Source organism: Lissotriton helveticus, chromosome 2_1 (assembly GCF_964261635.1).
Source record: "Lissotriton helveticus chromosome 2_1, aLisHel1.1, whole genome shotgun sequence".
NCBI lineage: Eukaryota > Metazoa > Chordata > Amphibia > Caudata > Salamandridae > Lissotriton > Lissotriton helveticus.
This window is the reverse complement of record NC_136059.1, coordinates 1,561,259,783-1,561,284,712: the sequence shown is the minus strand read 5'-3', so window position 1 is coordinate 1,561,284,712 and position 24,930 is coordinate 1,561,259,783. Positions and strand designations below refer to the sequence as shown.

The 24,930-nt window shown below is 44.3% G+C and overlaps 1 protein-coding gene across 5 annotated transcripts in view; it reads right to left on the bottom strand.

Annotated features, from left to right (window-relative positions):
* The window catches only part of PAX5 (paired box 5), a 562,382-nt gene that overhangs the window by 43,362 nt on the left and 494,090 nt on the right, over positions 1-24,930 (bottom strand). For all 5 annotated transcript variants that reach the window (XM_078676527.1, XM_078676528.1, XM_078676529.1 and 2 more), the window contains one exon: positions 6,542-6,628. In XM_078676527.1, the coding sequence (XP_078532653.1) occupies positions 6,542-6,628 (87 nt within the window). The remainder of the gene's footprint in view (positions 1-6,541; positions 6,629-24,930) is intronic.

The window sequence follows — 24,930 nt, the reverse complement described above, 5'->3', positions numbered from 1 at the left end:
CCTTCCCCTCAATCATCAATCCATCCATCCTCTCTCATTATCCATGTATTCAATCTTTCATTCATCCACTCACCCTTTCACTAATTCATCCAGCCATTCACCCATTCCTTCGCTTACTTACTCGCCCACCTTTCCATATTAATTTTGAGCTGAGCCCTTTTGAGAAGAGGCCCATCAAGAACTTCACCCTCGCTGCAGGGGCAATTCCAGGACTGGGACAGAAGCCACCGAGGGCGGAGACAGGATCCACCACAGGGGGGACAAGAGCCATCACAGGCGGGGTGGACTGGAACCACAACATGGGGGGACAGGAGCCATTACAGGCGGGGGTGGACTGGATCCACCACATGGGGCTACAGGAGCCATCACTGAGGGGAGGGGAGGAGCCATCACAGGAGAGGGAACAGGATCCACCAGGGTGGGCACAGGGGTGGGCATGCAGTATTCTAGTATCATCTTGGGCTCCTCGCCCCCTCCTGCACAAGACAACGAGAAGACAGGCTCTCTGTCCAAAGTGCCATCCCCCACTGTGATGTACAGTACTTACAGGAGATACTCTAAGAGAACTGATTGAACTGATTGTCCTCCATACTTTGTTAATCAGTGTGGGTGCGATTGTGCCATTTCTTTATTTTATTACATTATAGAGTGCATGTTTGAATAACTGAGGTTTGCTTACAATTTAGTGACAGTAATTAAGCTCGGTGAAGAGAAGCACATGCTGCCTCGGTGTAATCAGGGGTGTAATCTGGCCGAGTCTAGGATGTTTGGGGCCCTGGGTAGAAATGGAATGTGTGAGCCCCCCTGTAAATAGCACGGACATGATGCGTTCAGGGCTGTTTGCATGTGAATAGACGTCGCTGCTCCTGAACCTGCAGCCCTTCCCTCTCAGTCACCTTCGAGCACCTCTTAACAGGTCATCAAGGGCTGGAGGTGTGAGGGTTGCCATCCCGCTGTGCCTCTCCAGTGCTGCTGAGTATCTGAGGAGCTTTAGTACAGCATAGGAGTCAAGAAGGGAGGTGGGTGGAAGCTGTGCTGGCGTTAGGGTGGTGGGACCGGTGCCCGGTTAAAATTACGGACAAATGGCATCCGTTAAAGAATCCTTCACGGACAACGGACAGACGGCCGAAATTACGGACTGTCCGTGAAATTTACGGACGGTTGGTTACCCTACTCAAAGGGCCTTAGTCTGCACTCTACCTTGAAGCTCAATTTCTTGGGGGTAGTGGAATGAATGAAAGATGGGCCACACTTAGTGGACAAAATGGTAGAAACTTCTTTTAGTTCCAAGTATGTAGAAATGGTGCTGCAAAACCTTTGACACAGTAGAAATCTCAGTGGCTGTCTCGAGCAATGTAACTTCCTTTTTCGTGCCACTCAATATCCGGACTTTGAGACAGGAATTTGAAGGCATCAGCTAAAATGGACGCTCTCAACACTAAAAATGGAGAGCATAAACAATGGCAGGTGAAATATCTTCCACATAGTAGGTTTTGAGAAAGAAATAAACAAGTACCAAACCATTGTTTATTACTCATTTCAGTCAAGATTCAGTCTTTTCCTCCCACTCGTAGCTGATTTGTCCTCATACCTCCCTCTCTTCCCCATCGCCCGAATGCCTGCAGGAGATCAATTTACAGCATCAGGTGCGTAGCAGGCTGCCATGTGACAATACTCATGTCTCCTCTTTCATGATTCTCTGCACCTACCTTCTTCCCTCTTTCCTGTTCTGCCTACCCACATTCCCCTCTTATCTTGACTCTACAGCAAGCAGAAGCATTCTCAAAGAATGTTTGGCCTCTGCTTGATCAAACACACTGAAACCCATCCACCCTTTTGCAATCACCCTTTCTGCAGCCACCACCTCCATGCCAAAGACCAAATAACTGCCACTGTGTAGATAGCAATATAAAGCATGCTTTATAGGTTCCGGTTCAGCGCCAAATCCTGGATGCTGCATCTTCCGAAACCCAACTGCCCACTTGAATGAACTAAATAGCTACTGTGTGAACTCCCAACGTAACGGAAACGAATTCCTCCGGACAGCACTCATATGCTTCTTACACCCCTTCACCGGTCTCTAATGATCCAGTCTCTCCTATGGACCCTGCTAGCCCAAACCTAGGACCTCCCCTGCAAAGCCTCGCCAAAACCCCATTACATGTTTGGACAAATGCTGCACTTGCATCATGAGAGTCCAGTATTGCAGCTGCCCTGGCCCACCATCATAATCCTTCTAGATTTCCTCCTACGGTTCTATCGGTTCACTATTTGCTGCCAGGAGTGCTTTCCAAGGTCTCAGCTGGTGTGTCTATTGCTTAAGAAACCCCAAATTTAGAAGCAGGTGACATACTTTACAATACAAAACACAATAAGATGATAGACGGAGTGCTGAAACTTTTCAGACACTCACCTCCAGTCACAGATCTGGGGTGAATCCATCATCGTTCTTCTGCTCACTAAGCCACCCCAGTTTGGACCCAGCCATATGCAAATCAGTCTTGACCCTGCTCCTCATATGAACAGTCCAGCCCGAACTGCCAAGCCAGGTCCTCCCTGGACCAGAAACAAGCATCCTGGGACCGGTTTCAGGGCATCACCCCTCATCAGCCAGGCTAGCTTGAATCTAGAAGCAAAGTGAGCAATTGTTCCACATCTGGGCATACCCTGGATTTAGGCCCAGATCTCTGTACTGGGGTGAATGTTTGATATTGTTCAGCATTCTATCCATCAATTGTTTTTTATACTTCACCATAACCCATCTTCCTCTGTCAGAACGCCCGCTTTCTCTGTCTACCTTCATTTTCACCCTAGTGCTTGGAGGTGGCCAGTCACTGGCATCAGTGGCTTAACAGGCAGCCACGACTAATGTCATCGATATTCAAGATCATCATTTACTCAAATGTAAACTGATGACACAATAATTAACAAATTACGTTTATTTAATGTTTCAGTTTGTTATTTATAGAAGAAAACGACAAAAAGCAAAGAACCTCCCTGCATTAACGATTCTGTCAGCTTCTCCATAGCTATGTGAAATTTATTCCCACGTGGCTATCAACTTCTACAAACAAAAGCTGAAATTATCAGTTTAATGACTTATAACTGACCATCTGTGTAGCGGGTGCTAACCTTATAAACGGAGGTCCTTATTTATATGTGCCCGATAAATATGTTTATTATCATGAAAACATTAATTATGCCACTGCACCTAGAATGTGCAGAATCGCCGCTGGTTTGGAAGTTTGTACACATAAATTATGATTAACTTTCAGATGTACAATCTGTAAATCATTTTCCGCGATTATTTGTGAGAATAAAAGCCCGACAAAAAGCTTAAGTTAAACAGCATGTTATTTTTCACGCTGTGATGCAATAACCTTGCATTTGAAATGCTGTAGTGCCTAATTAATTTAAACCAGTCGAATGTTATAAATTTGCTGTAATCTGATTATTACACGTGTCATATTTTTTGGCCACTGCAAGTGGGAGCCTGAGAGCCATCCAGGCATTGGCAGCTGTCCCCTGCCCAGGCCTGAAAATGACAGCCATTTGTTCCAATACTCCCTGCCTCGTTACATTTGGGGGCCCCAAAGCCTCTGTGCAGTTCACCTGGTTTTATCCAACGCCGGACATGTTCTGAAGACATCCAATTGAAGCACTAGGGCCTCAGAGCAGTGCATGAACCCCTGCTCTAGGAAAAGCCTCGTTCTGGCGCGTCATTGGTCATTTACCTAAATACCGACTGGGAGGGTCAAGCTGGCCCTTTGGCTCTTCTTCTAGCTTTGGCTTCAATCTACCCGACACACAGCAAGGACCAACCCGCGAGAGCATTGACATGCGCGGTGCACTCCCGAGGCGAGGCCAGAGGCGCAAACCTCCCCGCGTTATCAGCTGTTCAGATGCTTCAAGGCCCTTTGCTACATTGCAAAATTCCCTGTTATCCCCTGTGGGATTTATCAAAGGGCAGGACTCGTGATATGGGAATTCTGGTTAATTTACTGTACAATAATTTTATCTGCATAACAGAAGATAAGTGCAGGCCAACTCGAATCAGAATCCTTTCTCTAAAAGGGAGCCACATGTAGCAGGTTTGTCACTATGGCAATATATACGTGTAGTTGAGTCGTGACAATTAATTGGGATTTTTTTTTGTACTTATCTCATCCACACAAATTATGCAGAAGAGACCCAATTATGTTGTGCAAGGTCAAAGTGAGCTCGTATTCGACAGTGGCTTGAAAACGTGCCACGTGTGTTCTTCGCTGCAGAGTTGACTTTGATAAACAGTCAAAAATTGGGGTCTGCTTTGGATATCCATGGAGCTAAAGTAAAAGGGCGAATTAATGGTGGAATCAGCGTAGCGAGCTATAATTGTTGAAAACAACCTTCACTGAATATGGGAGCTGTTAAGCACAGGGATGATACCATCTACTGTACGGAAGGAAACACCACAAATCTATTATTATATTCCCTTGCGTTTACTCCATTGTCTAGCTAACTGGGGTGGAAGAAGCTTCCTGGTACATGCAGCACGAACCTGGAATCAGCTACCTTTTGCTATAAAAATCAGCCCATCCTTGGAATCCTTCAGAAAGGAAGTTAAAACCTGGTTGTTCTCTGCATAGCTCTAGCTACCATTCTCGAGAGTCGAGGGTCTGTCATAGCGCCAAGACGCCTTCGGGCATTCACGCGCTTTATAAATTGACAAATAAAATCAAATTATTTTGATGGTGCTTTTGAGAGTTTGCCTAACAGAAATCACCTTTAAGTGATACACACTGTTAACGTCTTGGATTGGACTAAGAGGATGGGATCTACGGACCCCAGAGCTCCTTACAAACAGTTCACACAGGGAGATTTCAGCACTGCAGTTGTTAATCCCTCAATGCTATGTGTAAAACTGGTGCCAAGCAGGGTAAGGATTCTGATGGTGCTACCCCTCAAAGGCCTTCCCAAATGTGGCTGTTAGTGAATGAGAAAATAAAATCTCTCATTCAAGTGGGGTCAAACAATAATCAATAACTCCCTGCTGCTCGATCACTAGTGGGCTTTGACAATTGCTGTGTTGGTAGGTGATTGCTAAGCGAGTGTGTTGCACAGAACACCTACATTGAGCACCCAACAGTCCTTATATGGTTTTCCACGCCTACTAATCAGAACTCAAAACATCCACTATTTTTACTTTCTGATGCCATAGGAACAATTAGAAAAGCAGCTATCTTGCTATATAACCTTTCTTATAGGGCCACCACCCAAGTCTGTACTTTAGTCACAGACAATTAGGGACAATTCAGGACAGGCTGACGGTATGTATTTCAAGAATCACAATAAATCTTCATTATTTTCATCTGTGTGACAATGGGACTGATGACCCATCGTAACCCCAGGAAAGCAGTCCGACAACATATTTATTATTTCAAACCCTAACACAGATCCTCGTCACTGAGCTTCTGTTCATTGGTAATAAGAGGGTATTAGCAATGCATAGCTGTCAATAGTCTAGTTCCAGAGATATGGGTGGCAAATGAAAGGCTCTCTGTAAAATCATTGTATGACTACCAGATGCTGCTACCACATTGGCATAATATGAACAAATAGCTATCAAGATCTTAATATTCCTTTAAGTGCTTTGAAAATAACATACCACAGGCTAAACTGAGAGCACACATACAGGAATTGTCTTTTTAGAAGGTTATTCCAACATGTTGGTTGGTACATTTGGGAATGAATCAACAGTCACCTTGCCGAAAACCAATTACCAGTTTTATTTACAGGTCACACATTTCTAACGGATATCTCCAGGTGCCCAAAAGCCAAATAAACAATATGAAAATATCGAACAAGACATTTACAGTCAGATTAGTGAGACGAAAAAACAGGAGTGTCTCAAAAGTTTTCTGAAATTCAGCAGTGATGGCTTGCTTATGTTGTCAAGAGGATAAGGAGTTCCACATGCTTGGAACCAATGTGGCAAATTTGTGATCTGCTTTTACCTACAGTTCTGCCCTGGGGACCAAGAGTGCATTATACAATCAAAAGAAGGTGAAGTGTACACACACACACACACACAAACACACACACACTGCCCCCTACCACCAGAAATGTACTTTACTTTATCATCCACTGTCAATCCTCGAGGGCTAAAATGAACTGCAGTTTAAGGCCACTCTTCTAAAGAAACCAACAAAGACCAGCTAAGTGATTGAGCCAGAGGACCTAAGTTAAGCTCCAATGAGCCCCTCTTAACCACAATAAGTGATCTGGAGCAATCAATTCATCTGCCTGTGCCTCAGGTCCCTGACATGCAAACAGTGGAGTCACTGCAAAGTGGGCTAACATACATTCGTATGCCCTGCACACAAGCAAGGCATTTACAACTTCAGCAGCAGCACAAAGTCCACGGCCAAAAGCAAACAGCAAAGATTGATCAACCTTCCATAAATATGGGGAAAATGTCGTTTTTTTTTCTGATTCCGTTATCATTCCATCTCAGATGACAAGTGTGGTTGGGGTAGAAAGAAGAACAGGAGATGCTTACCGAGCAGCCCGGGGTTGGGAAATCTCCAAGAATCGTTGTATGTTGAATACTGGGGGTGGCTGTACGGACTTCCGGAGAAATCACCACCTGCATTTAACGGAGGGAACAGATAAGCAGAAGGTTAGGCAGTGTCAAAGAGAAGTATTAGAATACAGGGAGGCATCGGGATGCTCAGCCTAACTGTTGTCATAGTTTTTGTGTAATATTCAGATCAGAATTTTAGCAGAACTGTAAAAAATGATAACCGAAGTCGTAGATACAGTAATAAACATTGACCAAAAAGTGAACACAATGGTTAGCACGCCCTAAGCATTTTTATGGCTTCTGTAAAGATGAAAACAGAGATAAAAGGTAGTGCAAGTTACTCAGCATCGTACTCATTAAAGTCAAAATGTAGTATGTGAAGTTCTGTTTCCCTGAAACTTCTGGAGAAAAAAAATGTACACCTTTGAATATTTGCAATTCGTGAAGCTGCACAGTTTAAATTGCATTGGCAGTGTTCGTGCTCGCGCAGGAGGAGCAGAACAGTGTACACCTCACTCCCACCCCCTTGGAGACCCCTACATTACGCCCGTGATGATGAGGTTACAGCTGCAAACTCTGCATGTCACACAGTTTATTAACGCGTTTACTGCTGACACGCTTTCTTAGTTAAAAAGAGGAATTTCCATATGGCAGAGGCACGTACACATGCAGCCTTGCAAGAGACTTGTGCCTGAGAGTGTCTTGAGATCCAATGAGGTGGGGCTCACCATTTCTAGAGAAAACAGAGCGCACCCTGCTCTGAAAAGTTCAAGTGCCCTCCATAATAGAAAGTAAAAAACATTTATGGAATGTGAACTGTGCCTTGTCCATTCATGGAATGTGGAGAGCAGTCCATTACTGCAGATCCACAGCTGGATAAACAAGCATTTGCAATGCAATAGGTCTCGCATTAGGAACGTTTGAGCTATTGGTATTGTAAATGACATTTTTTATTTATGTTTTGTTTTTGAAAATAGCGAAATTAATAGCTTTGTCATTTACAATGCCAATAGTTATAACTTTCGCAAATGTGACACCGATAGCATTTGTAATGCAATATGTGTTGTATTTATGTGACTTACATGTATTGATATTACAAATAACAATGGCTTTTAATTTTTCTAATTAATTAATACTTAAATAAAAGTTATTGTAATTTCTAATGGCAATAGCTTAAACTTTTGTAGGTGCAAAAGTTGAGGAACTCTGGATTGAATTTTCCCCAGATTAAAGTGCTTTGTTTTAACAAGAAGGGATTCAATTATATAGTAGTTAAAAAAATTTTTTTTAAAAAAGAGACAGTGGAGTCGACAACTATAGGAACCAATTCAGTATGTAATTTATAAACTTTACATACTTCTAAAAAGTGTCATTGGTGAACAACTACAAGAATGAAGCCTACATTGCAATTCAGACAGGTGAAAGTCCAGTTCGCAAGTCTACCACTATAAATGATGCACTCCTCTTTGAAAACCATCGATGTAATGGAAATGAAAAAAGGGTCTCTTGAAAAGTCCACTAACACAATACCAGATTTCTTCCGCGTTACAACAGCCCCCATTCTAAGAACATTGATATTTGCATACATTGCCGTTCACACTCATAACCTTGCACAAACAAAACATCTTAATAACAAAGAAAGTCAGACTTGCTGGCTTTTCTTTGCAGCACGCTGAACCTGAATGAAAGGTATAGTTAAGTGGGACTCAAATGTGCGCTATTCTTCCTCCTTCTAGTGCATGCTCACCGCAGACCGAGAAGCTCGCCTGGATGTCAGAAATGGCTGCCGTGGTTACAAGAAGCGTCTGTGGGACGAGGCATAGCAGGGACACACAGCGTTCAGCTCCCCTGTAGATTTGGAGTGTAAGTGTATTGTGGTTTGATTGACAGAGCGCAGAGAATTTCTATTTTGGGATTATCGAGCGACAATTGTTAGCTTCAACAGGACCAATTCTTGACTGTGCTGAAACCCACTTATTAATGTCCAAGATGTGGTTATGATATTGGCACGCTATGAAAGTCTTTTTTGTGTGCAAATCGTACCAATCGTCGGTAACATACAACTCAATTTGGCACTTACCATTCTGTACACAAACACATGCAATGCTTAGAACAGAAACAGAAAGCAGCCTGGGCTGAGCGAGAGGGCGGGGGCTGCCCGCGCATGTGCGCTCCGAGCCTCGGCGCCAAAGCGGAGTGCGGAGTGCGGCATCTGAAGTCCCGGGTCCCAGGAGGGGGCCCGGGTGAAGACCAGCGCTGCGGAGGAGACACGGAACACCCCGAAAGAGCCCGGTGAGTGGTGGGGGTGGGGTGTACGCGCGTGTGTCTGTGTGTGTTCGAGTGTGTCTGTGCGTGTGTCTGTCTGTGTGCGCGTGCGTCTGTTTAAGGGGGGGTGCGTGTTGCGCGTGCGTCTGTTTAAGGGGGGGTGCGTGTGTGTATGCAGTGTGTGTATGCAGTGTGTGTGTGCCTGTGTATGCGTGTGGCTGTGTATGTGCGCATGCGTGAGTGTGTCTGTGTGAGTGTGTTTGCGCATGGGAATGAGGCACGAGAGGGGCACGGCGCCGTGCGCGCCCACGAGGTGAAATCTGCGCTCGTGCACCTCTCGTGTCTACATTCCCAAATACGGCTGACAATAGGCCCTTCGCTGACGCTCGACCTAAAAATATAGGGGTAATTAATATTTTTTATTATTCGTTTTCCAGTTTTTTCCCACAAATTTTGTGTCAAATCTTAATTTTGCCTCTTATTCAAACACTGGGGGCCTGATTCACCATGGTAAATTTACACTTTTGTGTACGCTTACTATTGTTTACTATTCACTAAGGGATTTTATAGTTGTATCTTTACGAGTGTGCAGTTTCAGCACAAAAAAAGACCTACTTTTTATGTGTGGATACTCCGCACTCGTAAAGATACTACCCGCAAATCTCTTTGTGAATGGCGAACAATCGTAAACTTACACAAAAGTGGACGTTTATCTTTGTTAACCTGGCCCTGGGAGAGTAAAGCAATACAATTTTCGTGCCCAACCAATAAATTAATCTGAAACCCTATAATCACCCATACTCCCTACCTAAACTGTTTCCCAATCCCAAGCGATGTCTTTATACCTAGGTTCCAACGCAACCTGATCTCATTTTATTTAATCCATCATTAATCCTATTCTTGTTATAACCTTAGCTCTAACCATAACCGCAACACTAAACCCATCACCTGAGCTATATCCCACCCGATGTCTGTCCATACTCTCTCATTTAGATTATGGTAACATTTCGTTTTTGACTTTCCCTAAATACACCCTGGCCAAGCTTCAACTCAGACAAAATACAGGAGTACATCCCAGTTATTGGACGTTTACATTATGATCACCTCTCTAACCATGTGATTATCCTTCACTAAGTCCCAGCAACAAAAAGTGTAATCTCTAAATGTCTTTCCATCTGCCAGGACATGGCTTCCTCACCTACCTGTCTTTGTTGTCCTTAATGCGCAAATCTAGCAACGGTACCAGCATTTCGCCAATTACTCTGTGTTCAAATGAATTTTCCTATTTAGTTGCCTATCTTTGGAACATCTTGCTTTAGATATCAGAAGCTAGAGAAATACTATTCTCATTAGAAAATAATATAGACCTCGCTCCTTATCTTATCTTTTTAAAATTCAGGCCTGTTCTGTCCACTCAGTTTTTGGTCTTTTTAGAGGTATACTAGGCAGTTCACAGAGGTCACGCAATCCACACAGGCAGTTCAAAGATGAGCGGGAGCCATGTTGAAGTTAGATGAATAATCGTTTAATGAAAAGGACCCACAACTGCATCAACCACCAACAGTTCTAAAGAATAGCTGCTAACTGACAAAAGACTGAAGTTCTAGACCCAATACAACACGATGTCATCATGGCTCCAAGAAGAAATGCATATGACATAGGCAACAATATATGGAAATATTATACTTTTGCAAATACACATACACATGCCACATACTACATCACCTCATTTCCTTATATCACTCCCTTTCCTTAACCAAAAACAAGATTTAAGACATAATGTAATCACACAATTTGGAGGGTAATTTAATCATATGAGAAGTATGTGTGTACAGGTTTCTGTATAGTTTTTTCCACTATATCATTTTCCCTACCCAACTCATCACCACATTCATCAGGATTGTTGCCAACGCACAACTTCTCAGTAGAACCTGGGAAACAAAGCACCATCTTTGTCACCAGCCACATTGGTAGTAGGATTAACATCACTGCCATTACCATTTCCATTCATAAAAGCTCTGCTTGAAGAACTGTTTTTGCTGATTTGAGAATTGAACTACCTGGTAGTCTGTACACAGGGTGACAAATTATTATCATTTACAACATCCGTGGACAACATAGAATTTTTAGAATTTCCGTTATCATTCTTAGAGTACATGTGCCGAAAAATATCTGCTTGTAAAATAGATATTGGAACCACATTTTTTCATTTCCACCTTCCACTTCCTTCCAACAGTGCTTAATTAGTAAACAAGCATTTACAATGCAACGGTCTCGCCTTTGCAAAAGTTAGAGCTATTGGCGTAAATGACAAACTTTATTTATGGGTTGGTTTGGAAAACAGATAAATAAATGGCATTGTCATTTACAATGCCAATAGCTTAATTTTTTGCAAATCCCTGGAACAGCTAAAAGCGAGCTACGTCTTCACCATTAGTGTTAAAGGCTCGCACAGAGTGCTGTCAATGTGTCTATTGATGTATCACTGAGCATATCTCCTATGTTGAACGCTGTAGCGTATGTTATAAAAATACAGCCATTTTACCGAGCACTTTGAGGCAGAACTGATTCAATTTTATCAGAACTACTCCGTTTATTACACTACAAATCAGCCAGTGGACTCAAAAGTGCTAACGCTATTTTACAGGGTATTACAGCCCTGGAATGGAAACACTACTTCAGTACTTTGACAGCTGGTTCCAATCAACAGCTGCCGGCTCCAACAACAGTGGGAAGCTCAGATGATGTGATCACTTTGGGGAGAGGGAAAGAGGTAAGAACTTTCAGTTCAACCTTCTTTGCTCCCATCCTTCTCACCAGGTCAGTGCTAAGTATCCCCGTTTCCTCCCCCGACATCCACCCACTCACCATGAAAGAGAGTGCTATTTCTTACATCCCCGTACTGACCGTGCCCCCATCTTTGATGATGATTTTCTTCGACAGCATGACGCTGCGGTTGCAGCGCTTCTTTTTCTTGCCCTGGGTCATTGTACCATCCTCCGCCCCACCCCCCTCGCCACCACCCGCAGCTCATTCACTCATCACCGCCATCTTGAACCCGGATTCCCAGGCACCGACCGACATTAACTCGCAGCGTCGGCAAACTTGCTGCTGTTGTGGTCACGTGACCCTGGCGAGGAAATGATGCGTGCTGCATTCTGACTGGCCGGCGCCTTGGCGGTGTGTGCTTTGGAAACAGGTCTTTCCCGGTTGTGCTCTGCAGTTCCGTCCTGGCTGGAAAGAAGGCGGCCCAGATATAAACGTGACAATCACAAAAGCAGCTTCAGCCTCCCTCTACTTAGGGGCAGCTGACTAAAAGCGCACCTAGGAATGGGAGCCTTTGTACTGCATTTTTCACCATCCCAAGATTTGCTTTGCTTCGATCTCCATGGTACGTTGTTTGTGCCATAAACTGACAGTACAGGTAAGACCACCAAAGCACACACGTCCCAGTGAAATGTGCCTGTACGTTTCCCTACGCATTGCATGCTCTTGCATCACATCAGAGGTGGCGTTTTCTGCAATCGAACTCGACTGTCCGTGATACACTTCCGTTCACTATTCCTTTTACTTTACACACACATACATAATGCTTCTCATAATATCCCTCCCCATGTGACAGAAGAAATTCTGCTTCCGTGGGACCTGCAGAGTGCGCAGTTCTGCAACTCTTGTTCCAGTTTTACTTCCTATTTAATTTCACGAGTCTCCCCTATAGTATTCGAATACAAGACAACGGGAAAACACAAGCACCTCCAATCTTTTATGTAAAGTTCCTTGATTGTTCCTATCAGTGAGCATGTTATGCACAATAACAACACTCGCAACCAAAGAATATTCTTTGTCACTCCACACCCGCGAAAAACATAAAGCATCTAATGATGTTGTCAAATGACTGCTCAAGTTAGCCTGACCAAATCCATATCGGGTGCTTCCCTCAATTAACTATTACTACATACCTGATGACAGTGTGAAGTCTCATCAAAACCCGACCAGCCAGGGCCGCCATCTTACTTCCCCACCCAGGAAATTACAATGACAGCACTTACAGGGTCAGGTCTAGTCATAGAGTCATTTGAGATGACGAGCACTGTTACCATGGAAACATAAAAGCTACTCTGGCTGCACGAACAGGAGACTCCGCTCTTTTGGCACACTGTCATGGAAATAGAAAAGAGGCACTGCACTGGAAGCTCTTTAAGAACGAGCACACGCTCCTGTTGATACTACGGCCATCTCCCAGCCTCCCCAACATGGCAGGGACAGTGGGCGGGCGGGAGGGAGAAGGCATGGACAACGGGAGGGAGGGCGGGGGATAAACAAGGCCACGGACAGTGGGCGGGTGGGAGGGAGGAGGCACGGACAGTGGGCGGGCGGGAGGGAGAAGGCCCGGACAACGGGAGGGAGGGCAGGGGATAAACAAGGCACAACAACGGGATGGGGAGGATAGAGAACATGGACAACTCCTCGGCGGGAGGGTGTGGGGGGCGGGACTTAAAAAAAGACACAGAAACGCCCCTGAATCGCGTCGTGACGGGGAAAAGAGTGATTGACAACCATCTCTTCCAATGGCTAGCCTCCATTTATGGAGCTAGCCAATGGAAGAGAGAGGCGGGACAAAGCCCCATACTGCTTCTCAAAAGATTTCGCCTGCACGAACGCTGCTGCGCAGCGGACGCCAGGTGAAACCTAAAAAATAAGTGCCAGGGCTCTCGTCAGGGGCTAATGCTGCTTGCACCACACATTGCCCCTGCCATGCTGCCAATGATAGTAACAAATGTAGATTATCAAGGAGGACTAGCTAAATTGTGTTAAGAGACTCAGTGGGTACGTATGTTGGCAAACCATTTGGTTTGGTCATGGAGCCCTCACCCACCAACCTAGTTGGTGGCATGCTTCATCATCAGGCCCACCACAGTGACACTGAATGTGTCCCGGGTGTGCTGCGACTCCAGATTACTGAGGAGCTGGTATACTTGCTGAGTGTGCAGTGTAGGTGAGTGTGAAAGTGATGTTTTAAAAGCTATACAGTGGGTCCCAGTACCCGAGGGTGTATGGATAAACTTTAATTACTGGGCCCCTGTTAGCAACTAAAAAGGCAAACGGACGCGTTGGAGTAAATTATGACCTCCTACGTCCTGTGTGGTCTACATGTTTCAGCCAGGCCTTTTATTTACAACTGGCTTTCCTCAGGACCAATGAGTATGTGAAGGTGTAAACAATTATTTTAAGTTAGCTTTTAAAACATCACTTTCACACTCACCTACACTGCACACTCAGCAAGTATACCAGCTCCTCAGTAATCTGGAGTCGCAGCACACCTGGTGTCACTGTGGTGGGCCCGATGATGAAGCATGCCACCAACTAGGTTGGTGGGTGAGGGCTTCATGACCAAACCAAACAACACTGAGTCTCTTAACACAATTTAGCTAGTCCTCCTTGATAATCTATATATAACCTAGGGGATCCGGACTAGCTTATCTAGTCCTCTCTCTCTATTTTGATTTGATAATGATAGTAACAACACATCTACCAACCCTCACACTCCGACAAGTGTGACAATTCCAGGCCCCCAAATCTATAAAATGGCTCTGGGGGCAGGTAATAATTATTTTTAATGTATATTGAATGAATAATCGAATTTTGTTACCGTCATCTTGTGGCAGACTGTCACAAGCTACGGTGTTGACAATTTAGTGCCGGTGCTGAGCACCGGAAACCACCGGCTCAAATTAAGCACTGCTTTCCAATAACACTGAAGCTCTACTCAATTTAAGTATTTTCACAGGTAAAGAAACCTTAGATTCTCCTTTATTTACCCTGAAAGTTTTTTTTAAATCAAAACCTATCATACACCTTCACGTGGACATTCTTGACACATTTCCTGTTGTCAAAATGGGTTTTTGTGCTAGTTGTTTATACAATGCTGTATGTCATCCCAAACATCCTCCTGTTGCTATGATCTCCAAATAAACACTTTCTAGACCTTCCCTCTTCTATCCTTCAATTATCCCCTTTCAATCCAAATACCAGATTCACATGTCCACCACTCAAATTAATTTCATATTTCCCTATACTAATTCACCACTAATCCTTTTAGGGTTCCAGAGTAGCGTGCTACTTGCTGAAAAGTGCTTCAATACCACGTCCAGGGTAGTAAGCACTATATAAATGTAATTACAATTACAATTATAATCATCGTCATCATAATCACTATCCCTTGCCATAACCCGTATAGTAAATCAGATAGCTGATGGCTACTAGGCAATCTATATATACCCAGGATAGTCACAGACACACCGTATTATGGTATCAACCCACATATCACTACGCCATATTCCCTCAAAAGGAGCTTGTGACTCTCATAGGGTTTCAATAAAACCTGACTCACAGAATGTGCCCTCATTGGGACACATACAAATGGATTAGGTAAAATTAGAATAATTCATCTTCCAGTGCAAAAGGCTGAATAGGTACAGGAAAGTGGGTCTTATCTCTGCTTCTATAAATTCCTGAAATAAATTAATCCTGCCTCGAACATTCACTTCTAGGTGTTTGCATTCTATATTTAAGTTGTTTCCAGCCTTTAAAAATTGCTGATTTACAATTACGTATTTTAAAAAATGTATTAATTAATTACCTTTGTATGTAGTCATTTATACGGTGTAGAGAGAGACATGTTTGTAAACAAGAAAAATATAGGGCCTTATTATGATGGCAGTCGGACAAGCGTCTGGCTGCCATCATTGCAGGATAGATACCTGCCAACTTGTAGTGGCAAATCCACCTGCCTAATTATGATCCGACTGCCATGCAGGTGGTCGGAAACATACCTATTTGTATTGTGGCTTGTGCAGCGGCCCGGAAAAGGGTCGCAGCACAAGCCACAAGAGAAATAGGCATGTTTCAGATATCCATGCACCGTGTCTCACAGGGTCCATGGATGTTTGGGGGGCACCGCATCTGCCCTTCTGGCCCCATGGCGGAGGCCAACCAGAGACGGGGGCACTGCTAGGGGCCCCCAATGTCCTTACCGTCTGCCTGAACATGGCAGTTGAACCGCCATGTACAGGCCGAGGGAAACGGACATCATAATCCCTATGACGGTTTCCCTATTGCAGGGATAATGGTCCGACAGCAGCCCGACGGGCTCCTTGAACCAGTCGGAAAAGTAGCAGTCTGTCCCTACAGCGATGCAGTCCAACCACCAGAACAGAATCCAGCGGTCGGACCGCTTCAATTAATGGCGGTGGGACCACCAACAACGGGCAGTCGGTGGCGGTCCCACTGCCATTGTAATGAGCACCATAGTGTTAAAGATATTTTATCATTATATTTAAATTAACCCTGGGCGTAGTCCACGTAGTGGGGCTATGCGGAGGGCCTCGGAGTTGGAAACAAACTCCGTGGAGCTCCCCTACGACGCCTGCCTCCACCCCCCTATTAAGATATGTTACAAGTAATTTGAAAAAAGTAAAACTACTTACCTGTTAACCGCGGCGTCACCAGGCTGCCCTCCTTCTCTTCCTCGACATATGGGTACTTCTTGAGAGAACTGCACATGCACATTTCATAGCGCGCTGCATCGCGATGCAGCGCACGCAATGTAAATTGTTTTATTTATTTATTTACGTCCACTCCCCCCCCCCACCCTGCCCCTCTTCTGCCCCGCCTCACCGCCCCTCAGCACCCCCTCGGCGAGCCGCCACTGGTGTGGAGTAGGGCCCTCTGAATCCCTCCACCAGTCAATATTGACTAATGAGGGCCAGTCTTTGGATAGTGTTGCTTGAAATTACCTCATATGATTAACTCTTACCTGTACCAGAGGTTTTTAGTACAATATTTTTATTTCTTGAACTTTATACCATAAGAGATTTATATGTCATGAATTTTCTCCTTAAAAAATGTTGTCAATGAAAAATATATATCTTCAAATGTATGTGTGTTAGTTGATGCTGTTAATATAGAAAAAGTCAATCCTAATTTGGAAAACGATACGTTCATTTATGGGAACGAAATCACATCCTTTTAACAAAATCACCAGTTGTGAACTCCACATCAACCCTGACTCTCAAATACGTAGTCAGACAAGCCCTGAGACCTAGCCCCGGGGTTACTGATTGATAGGCCACCGCCATCAGACAAATGCACACACAGGAAACCTTAGATCAATCCCTTAGACAGGAGCAGCAACATTTCAGTGGTCAAGGGAGATTGGCTCCAATAAATCACATATGACGGGATGGGGTATGCTCACTCCTAAAACACTATAAAGTCAGATGGCACATGAGTCAGGAACATATAGCCAATCAGGACAAGGCACACGCAGTGATCACACACTCCCTATGCCGGACATCTGGACACAATACCTACTGGAAACAATGTGTCCACGCAAGGTTGAGGCCCACCTGTATTTAACATTAGACAATTAATTTATGACTCCAAAGGCAGCAACCTACATTCCTCAATATATATGGATCACCAGAAACCTTTATCACCTATGATGAACTGTATAAAAGAAGGCCACAGGTCTATTGTAAATTGAGACAGTCCTATGACCCTGTGCCTGTAACTTTTCTCCTGGTCACTATGTTTAACTAAACAAACTGTTAATATTTTGCCAAAAGTCTCTTGTCTCTTGTTTTTTTAAGGTATTTTGTGTTCAAGTAACAATGTGATATGAATACATTTTGTACATTGAATTTTCAAATAGGTATTCAGTGCTGAGGTCTACAATGGAATGTTAGAGAAATCATAAGGCACATACAATCAGAATGTGTGCTCATCTGCAAAGCTGTCACTATTTGATAACTACTCTGGGACACATACCAGTCTATAATTGATGGCTCACCAACACATCTCATACAAGAACCAGCCAGATGCAAATCAGCCCTGGTCCTGCTGGAAAAGGAATAGTCCAGCTCAAAATGCCAATACCAGATCCCCTCAGAGCAGGAAACAAATCAAGCAATCCACCAATCACTTTTTTGTCTCCTCCTTGTGATGCCCTAAGTACGAAAAGTATGGCCTGGTGCAGGCCTTGTCCTCACTGGGCTATACAACTCCAGCTGCACCCTAGTGATGAATACCAAATAGGCAGCAACTGGCTTGGGGTTGATTGTATTCCTTTTCAATAGTGAAATGGAGTGGTAGTTCAGGTTGCACTGTTCTTATTGAACCAGGACCAAAACTAATTAGCATACAAGCCCCGTTCCTTGTCTGAGGTGGCATGGCGGGTAAAACAGCGATATATTGGAATGCTTCTCAGAGTAATTACCAGTGGCTGAGATTCATTCAAGCAATCCGTTCATCACTTTTTTAGTTTCCTCAGCATGACAATCCGGAGCGTCATGACCACTTTCCCTTTAAAAAAAATTGTCCTAACAAAAGTTTCATTCGTAAGATATTGAAGACTTCTCTTAAAGGTCCTCTGGAGTTAAGATGGCTGGGGCAGAGATATGTCTGTCTTTGACACCATAGTGACTATTTTAGGACGTGCAACTTAGAAATGTGTGGCCAGGCTTCTTTTCTCACCTTCCTACCCACCTTTTTCAAACTGAGCACTGGTTAGCAGGAAAAGCATGATCAGTGCTAAATCGGTGATTATTGTTGTTCACTCTTTTAGTGTCCTACATTTATTGTGGTGTTTGGGCAAGTTGTGTTTCTGCTGGTCACTGGTAGGTTACAAATGGAAAACAATAAAGAAACATGAAAGAACAATTGTTACTAAGAGGTATTTGTGGTACTATCTGTCTTTCATTTCTTTTGTAGTTCTTTAGTTGGTAGGCCTGTGTGTTCATTGTAGAATCCTGTTACATCATTTAGAGTCTTAGGCATGTAATGTGGAATGTATTTGAGTTGTGCTGAGGCTCGCCTGCCAGAGAAGCGGTTGGAGCTGATCTGGCAGGACATCTTAGCTTGTATACCAGTGGGTCTTTTCTAATACTTAAATATATTACAATTTAACTTTATCATTGCCTCCTCCTTACAGTATTTTAAAGAAGTGCGCAGAAATCAGTAACCTGAACTTGGTAGTCCGATAGACAGAAACTCCATAGGGGGATTAAATGGGGAGTAGGAAGGTCAAGCTAAGTTAACAGAGTAAGAGACCTTTCTTACTAGGACTGATACAGAAGGAATGGAATGGGCTAAAGATCTGAATGAATGAGGGCATCTGCAGTGCTTTAAATGGTCAGGCACTGCCCTGTACAGGGTATTTGCAAGTCTTGAATTTGAAAATGAGAGTGCCCGCAATTCTGGGCACTGCTTCAATATATTTAATGGAAGAGTACCAGCACTTCTCAGAAGCAAATGGGTACTCTGGACAGTGTGCCCCAGTACTTTACAACCCCCTGCTAAAGAAACACTCTGCCGACCTGACGGACTTCAAGAACTTTAGACCCATCTGTCTGCTACCCTTCCCAGCCAAGGTCGTCGAGAAGGCCCTCAACACCCAACTTTCAGAGTTCATCAATGCAAACCACATCTTGGACCTCTCCCAATCTGGCTTCCGAAGCAACCACAGCACCGAGACTGCACTCCTTGCCACCACAGACAATGTCCACAACCTCCTCGATCGAGGCAAAACTGCAGCCCTCGTCCTCCTGGACATCTTGGCTGCTATCAATACTGTCTCCCATCGCACCCAAGGCACAAGATTCCACGATGCCAGCATCCACAACAATGCCCTGGAATGGATCTGCTCCCTCCTCACTGGCCGAATGCAGTGTGTCAGACTATCACCTTTTCACTCTGAACCCACAGAGATCAACTGCGGAGTGCCCCAGGACTCTTTCCTGAGCCCCACTCAGATCAACATCTACATGGCCCAGCTTGCAGCCATCATCAGGATCCACGTACACAACATCATCTCTTGCGCAGACGACACCCAGCTGATTCTCTCCCTCACCAAGAGCAGCTTCCACAACGGAATGAAGGCTGTCGCCACCTGGATGAAGGACACATGTCTCAAGCTCAACTCAGAGAAGACCGAAGTACTCATCCTGGGCTCCTTCCCTTCCACCTGGGATGGCTCCTGGTGGCCCCCAGCACTAGGACCCCACTCCCCACTCCCCACACCCACAGACCACACACAAAACCTCGGCATCATCCTGGAAATTTTGCTCACCATGAACTGCCAGATTGATGCCATCTCTTCATCCTGCTTCCACACGCTACGCCTACTTCGAAAGATCTTCAAGTAGATCCCCACTGAGTCCAGAAAGACGTTCACCCATGTGCTCATCAGCAGCAGACTCAACTACGGTAAAGCACTCTACGCCAACATCACCCAGAAACCCAAGATACTGCAGAACATCCAGAATGCCTCTGCCTGAACATCCCATGCCACAGGCACATCACTGGTCACCCGAGAGACCTCCACTGGCTCCCAGTCAACAAAGAATCACCTTAAAGCTCCTCACACATGCCTACAAAGCCCCACACATGTGGGACCTTCGTACCTCAACCACCGCGTCTCATTCCACACACCCACTAGAAACCTCTGCTCCGCTCAACTGGCCTTGGCCACGTTCCACGTATCTGCAAGGCCACGGCTGGAGGAAGATCCTTCTCCTACCTTGCAGCAAAGACCTGGAACACCCTGCCTCTCCACATCAGACAGTCACAGTCACTGCCTCAATTCAGGAAGGAGCTCAAGACCTGGCTCATCAACTGAAGTGCAGTGCCCTCTATGCTTCAGCAGTGCCCCCACCCGGCGCCTTCAGGCCCTTACGGGTGAGTAGTTATGCTTTACAAGACACTTGATTGATTGAATGCAGTACAATACCAGTACTTTTATATTTCTATTTAAAGCACTGGGCAGCTGTGAGATCTAAGAAAGCACCCACTAAACAAGACAGAGTAGGCACTATACCAGAGAAAGGCCAATTGCTAATTTGCAGACATCAGTCCAGTCCAGAATGACCCCGCTTAACTGTGGCATTTTTTCCACAAAGCACGTTTCTGTAACTTTCTGTTCCAAGTTATGCTTCACCATCACACATCCAGAAAATATAACTTAAGAAAACGAATGGAATGAAAAATACTTTAGCATAGATATGTGCATATTTTATAAATAGTATTTTTAAGAAATAAACCCCCCAAAAATGTAACAGATTACTGAATTACAGGTTACTTGTAAGGTTACATTTCATTCGCATGTAAAATCTAACAGCTTACAAAGACACATCCCTTTGAGACCTTCTGTTTCCCTAACACACGAAAGACAATGGAGGCTGCTTTTCCAGCCATCCATTCTCTTGTGTGAACAAGAGTAGGAATATGATTCGCCATTTTATTTTTCTGTTGCTTTTATTCATTTCCTTTCATTTGTTTCTATCCTTTAATCATCTCTACATTTCATATTGTCAAAGTTATGTGCACGCACTCACCCAGTGACATTGAAGCATGAGCACACACAGATATGGGCAAACACACACATGCACAGGCATACACAGTCCTCTCATAAAAATAGTGAAGGCCATCTCTTGAGGAAACTTTGGTACCTGACAGGGTGAGGAGCAAAGTTATCTATTCTGTAAGCTTGGCTGCTGAGGCTGCTCTTGCTCTAGAAACCACTCTGGTGATTCAGGAATCCCTGAGCACCATCAGCTCAGCGACAATGTTACTTACTCCCTTGACCTTACTCACTTTGCATATACTGAGTGCAGCACTGTACCGAGACTGCACTGATCGCAACCACTGACCACATCAGGTCCCTCCTCAACCGCGGTGAGACAGCAGCCCTGATCCTCCTCGCCTCTCAGCAGCGTTTAACACTGTATCCCACCACACCCTCATAAAAAAACTCTGCTACATCGGTATCCAGGGAGATGCCCTTAAATGTATTGCACTCTTCCTCACAGGACGAACACAAAAGATAAGCCGATCACCCTTCACTTCAGAACCCAAGAGCATCATCTACTGCGTCCCCTCAAGGCTCATCCCTTATACCCACCCTGTTCAAAATACATGATGCCCCTTGCCGACCTTGTCAGACCACACAACCTCAACATCATATCCTATGCAGATGAGTCCCTCCATGACCAAGGGCCACCATACATCAACCAGTGCCTTTACCAAACTTCCAGACACCTGCGCTCTAGCCCCGCTTCCCTCACCCTTGCTCAAACTTTCCGTATCCGCAAAAGCAACAGTGGAGGACGCTCCTTCTACTACCTTGCCCCCAAGTCCTGGAACGACTTGCATCTCAGAACATCATCCTCTCTCCCTGAATTCAGAAGAGGACTCAAGACCTGGTTCTTTGACTGATCCCAGCAAGAACCCAGCGCCTGAAAAATCCTCACAGGTGATTAGTCGGCTCTACAAATCCAAGTTGATAGATGCACAGGCCATACAAAATAGGAAAGAATGACTGGAACAAGGGGAAGGAATAAAGTGTAACTGCAAGCTTTAGTGACCGTGAGTGCATTGAGTAGACCAATGGTGCAGGACGGAGAAGGGTAAAAACTGCATTTGATGGCTAAACACTATGTTAGTTCTCATGGATTTTATCACATGGATTCCAGGGCTAGTAGATCAGGTTTCTTGTCAGGCCTCTGTAGTGCATTGTGTGTCCCCACTAAATAGTGATAATATCCAGGAGTCCCAATAGTTACCTTTAACCACCCGACCTGCTAATGGCCAGTTGTAGATATGACTTGAAGAGCAGCTTCTTCAATTTGCACAATGAATCCAATCCTTTTTTAAAGAGAACGGGTCTGGTTCTCAAAGCCATTTGTATGTTCGAGTTAAATTTACACCTGGAAGTGACCTGGTTGATTAGTGGAAAGCATTCACAAAATGTGGCCTTCCACTCGTACATCCCTTAGTTACGCATAATATTGAGTCAGGGTTGCATGATATGGGGCATGAGTACTTAAGCCGACATTGTTTCAGGGCTGGGATGGCTTGCAGAATTTGGGAACTTCGAGGATTCAGAAACTTATTTCTGATCTACTCCAACACTGAAAATGGTCACTGATTTGCTAATGTCAAGGGCTCTCAACAGGAAAAATGATTTCCAATGCTTAGAAAAAAAATAAAGGTTTGGTTGCTCAAATGTGGTGCTATTTCCCATTTCGCAATAGCACCTTGTGTGCAATTATGCATGCAAAAACGCCTATGCTTTGATGTAAGTGCAAATTCACAAATAGGTTTCCTTTCCAACAATACACCTGGCAACTAGTAACTTTCTCAGACTATAACCTGGAAAGCATTTGTGAATTCCAACTATGCAGAAAGCTGAAAATACACAAAGTTATAAATCTGTGGGTGTAGCTTAATGTATCATTCTGTCTATGCTGTCAACTCCGCCTATGGAAGTTCACAACACACCACATTCCACTTAAATGAGCCATTTGATGAATAATGTAACAATACGTCTCAAAATCCAAGCATATGGTAAAAAAGCAACATACTTGAATACGTATTGTTGGTGATTGAGATTAGGGACTGATTAGGCAGAACTGGTTTTCTCTACTATAGATAAATATTGTCCCACTGAGTGTAAATGTTCTATTATTCTCACAATGGTTGATATTTTTGTAAGCAATGTTTAAAACATGATATGTATGTCAGATAGTAGTTTGATACCACGCCAAGGATACACTACTCTGCATGTATTGCTGTATCACTCACATCCTTCATATATTTCAAAGCCATCACCATGGGACATGGAGATGTGTACCATTTGCAGTTTGTTTATATGGTGGACATCTTCTGGTGTACACACTCAGCTTGGCTGTCACTGGAACCATTCTGAAAGTTTGCTTCCTGACACAAACCTGTTCCTACACGTGAACTTCACACCATCGCCCTACACTGAATGATGCTGTCAAGGATTGACTGGACAATGCATATCCTTTGTATGTCAGGTTTCCAAAAAGTATAGAATGATTTACTCTCACACTGTTACCCAGGTGCAGAAAGAGACTTAACCCTGCACTAAGAACACACTACTATTTTTAATTTAGAAGAAATTAACTTGCTTCCTTTGTGTGTCTAAGAAAATGATTTACACATCAAAAAGAAAATTAATTGTTTTGATTTGACTCTCCACCTCCAGCAGACACCTTGCTGAAGGAATATAATTCTCCCAATCTGCCTTATGACTTTGTGTTTGCTTTCTAACATCTCCTTTTGTGGAAGTAATCCCATGGGTCATAAATTTCCTCTGCAAATCCCAATAACAATCATAATCTAGGTACTTTGGTTATGCTTGGCTGCATGAAGAACATGACTAAATACTGCACTTAGGAACCTAAATGCGTAAAAGCAGTCTGTGTTTTGCAGTGTGAGCACTGTTACAGCTTCGCTGTTAATGGGTGGCAAATTCTGTCTCTGCGCTCATTCCTGCTTTTGATGTTGCGTAAGGTAATGTACAATGCCTGTCATAGGAATACATTTTTATGTTAAAAGCACAGCAAGGTCGCAGAGTCGCAAAGCTGTGTATTTCCACTTCATTCTATTCCATCACTGCCTCTACGCCATGGTCAGGCGCATTACCTCCTCGTCTTTCTTCCTGGATGCAGTCCTCATGCATGATACTTCAATTCTCTAGCTGAAACTCAAAAGGTTCTCCCAAGATGGCCCCCGTTACCCATGAGCCACCACAAAAGGGAGGAACAAACGAAGCACTTCCTGTAACATACCACGCCAAAAGACACAAGAAAACGGGAAATAGTCATCCGCCATGCCCAGTGGGAGGGCAGGACTCAGGACTCCATCCAGGAAGACCAGAACTTGGAGTAATGAAGATTACCGGTAAGAAACCGGGGCATTACCGGTGAGGATCAGAATAGAGTTCAATCTTCAAGATGACAGCTGTGACCCACTGAGATCAACCAGGCTCTGAACTTTGCTACCAGGAGATCTGTTTGCACGTGTGGGCATCCATGTTTCACTTCCGTCCTCTGAATAGTGCATGGTGGGTTACACGACCTCCAGATCAACCATGTGACATAGTGTTTATGAACTTGGTGGTAAGAGCAGTGTTGGGCTCTCCAGGCAAGAAGAGGTGTGTCCTGTGTGCCCAACACTTTCAGGAGCTGCTAAAGATTAATTTTCCCACTGCCATTTTCTCCACTCTTGGTTTTATT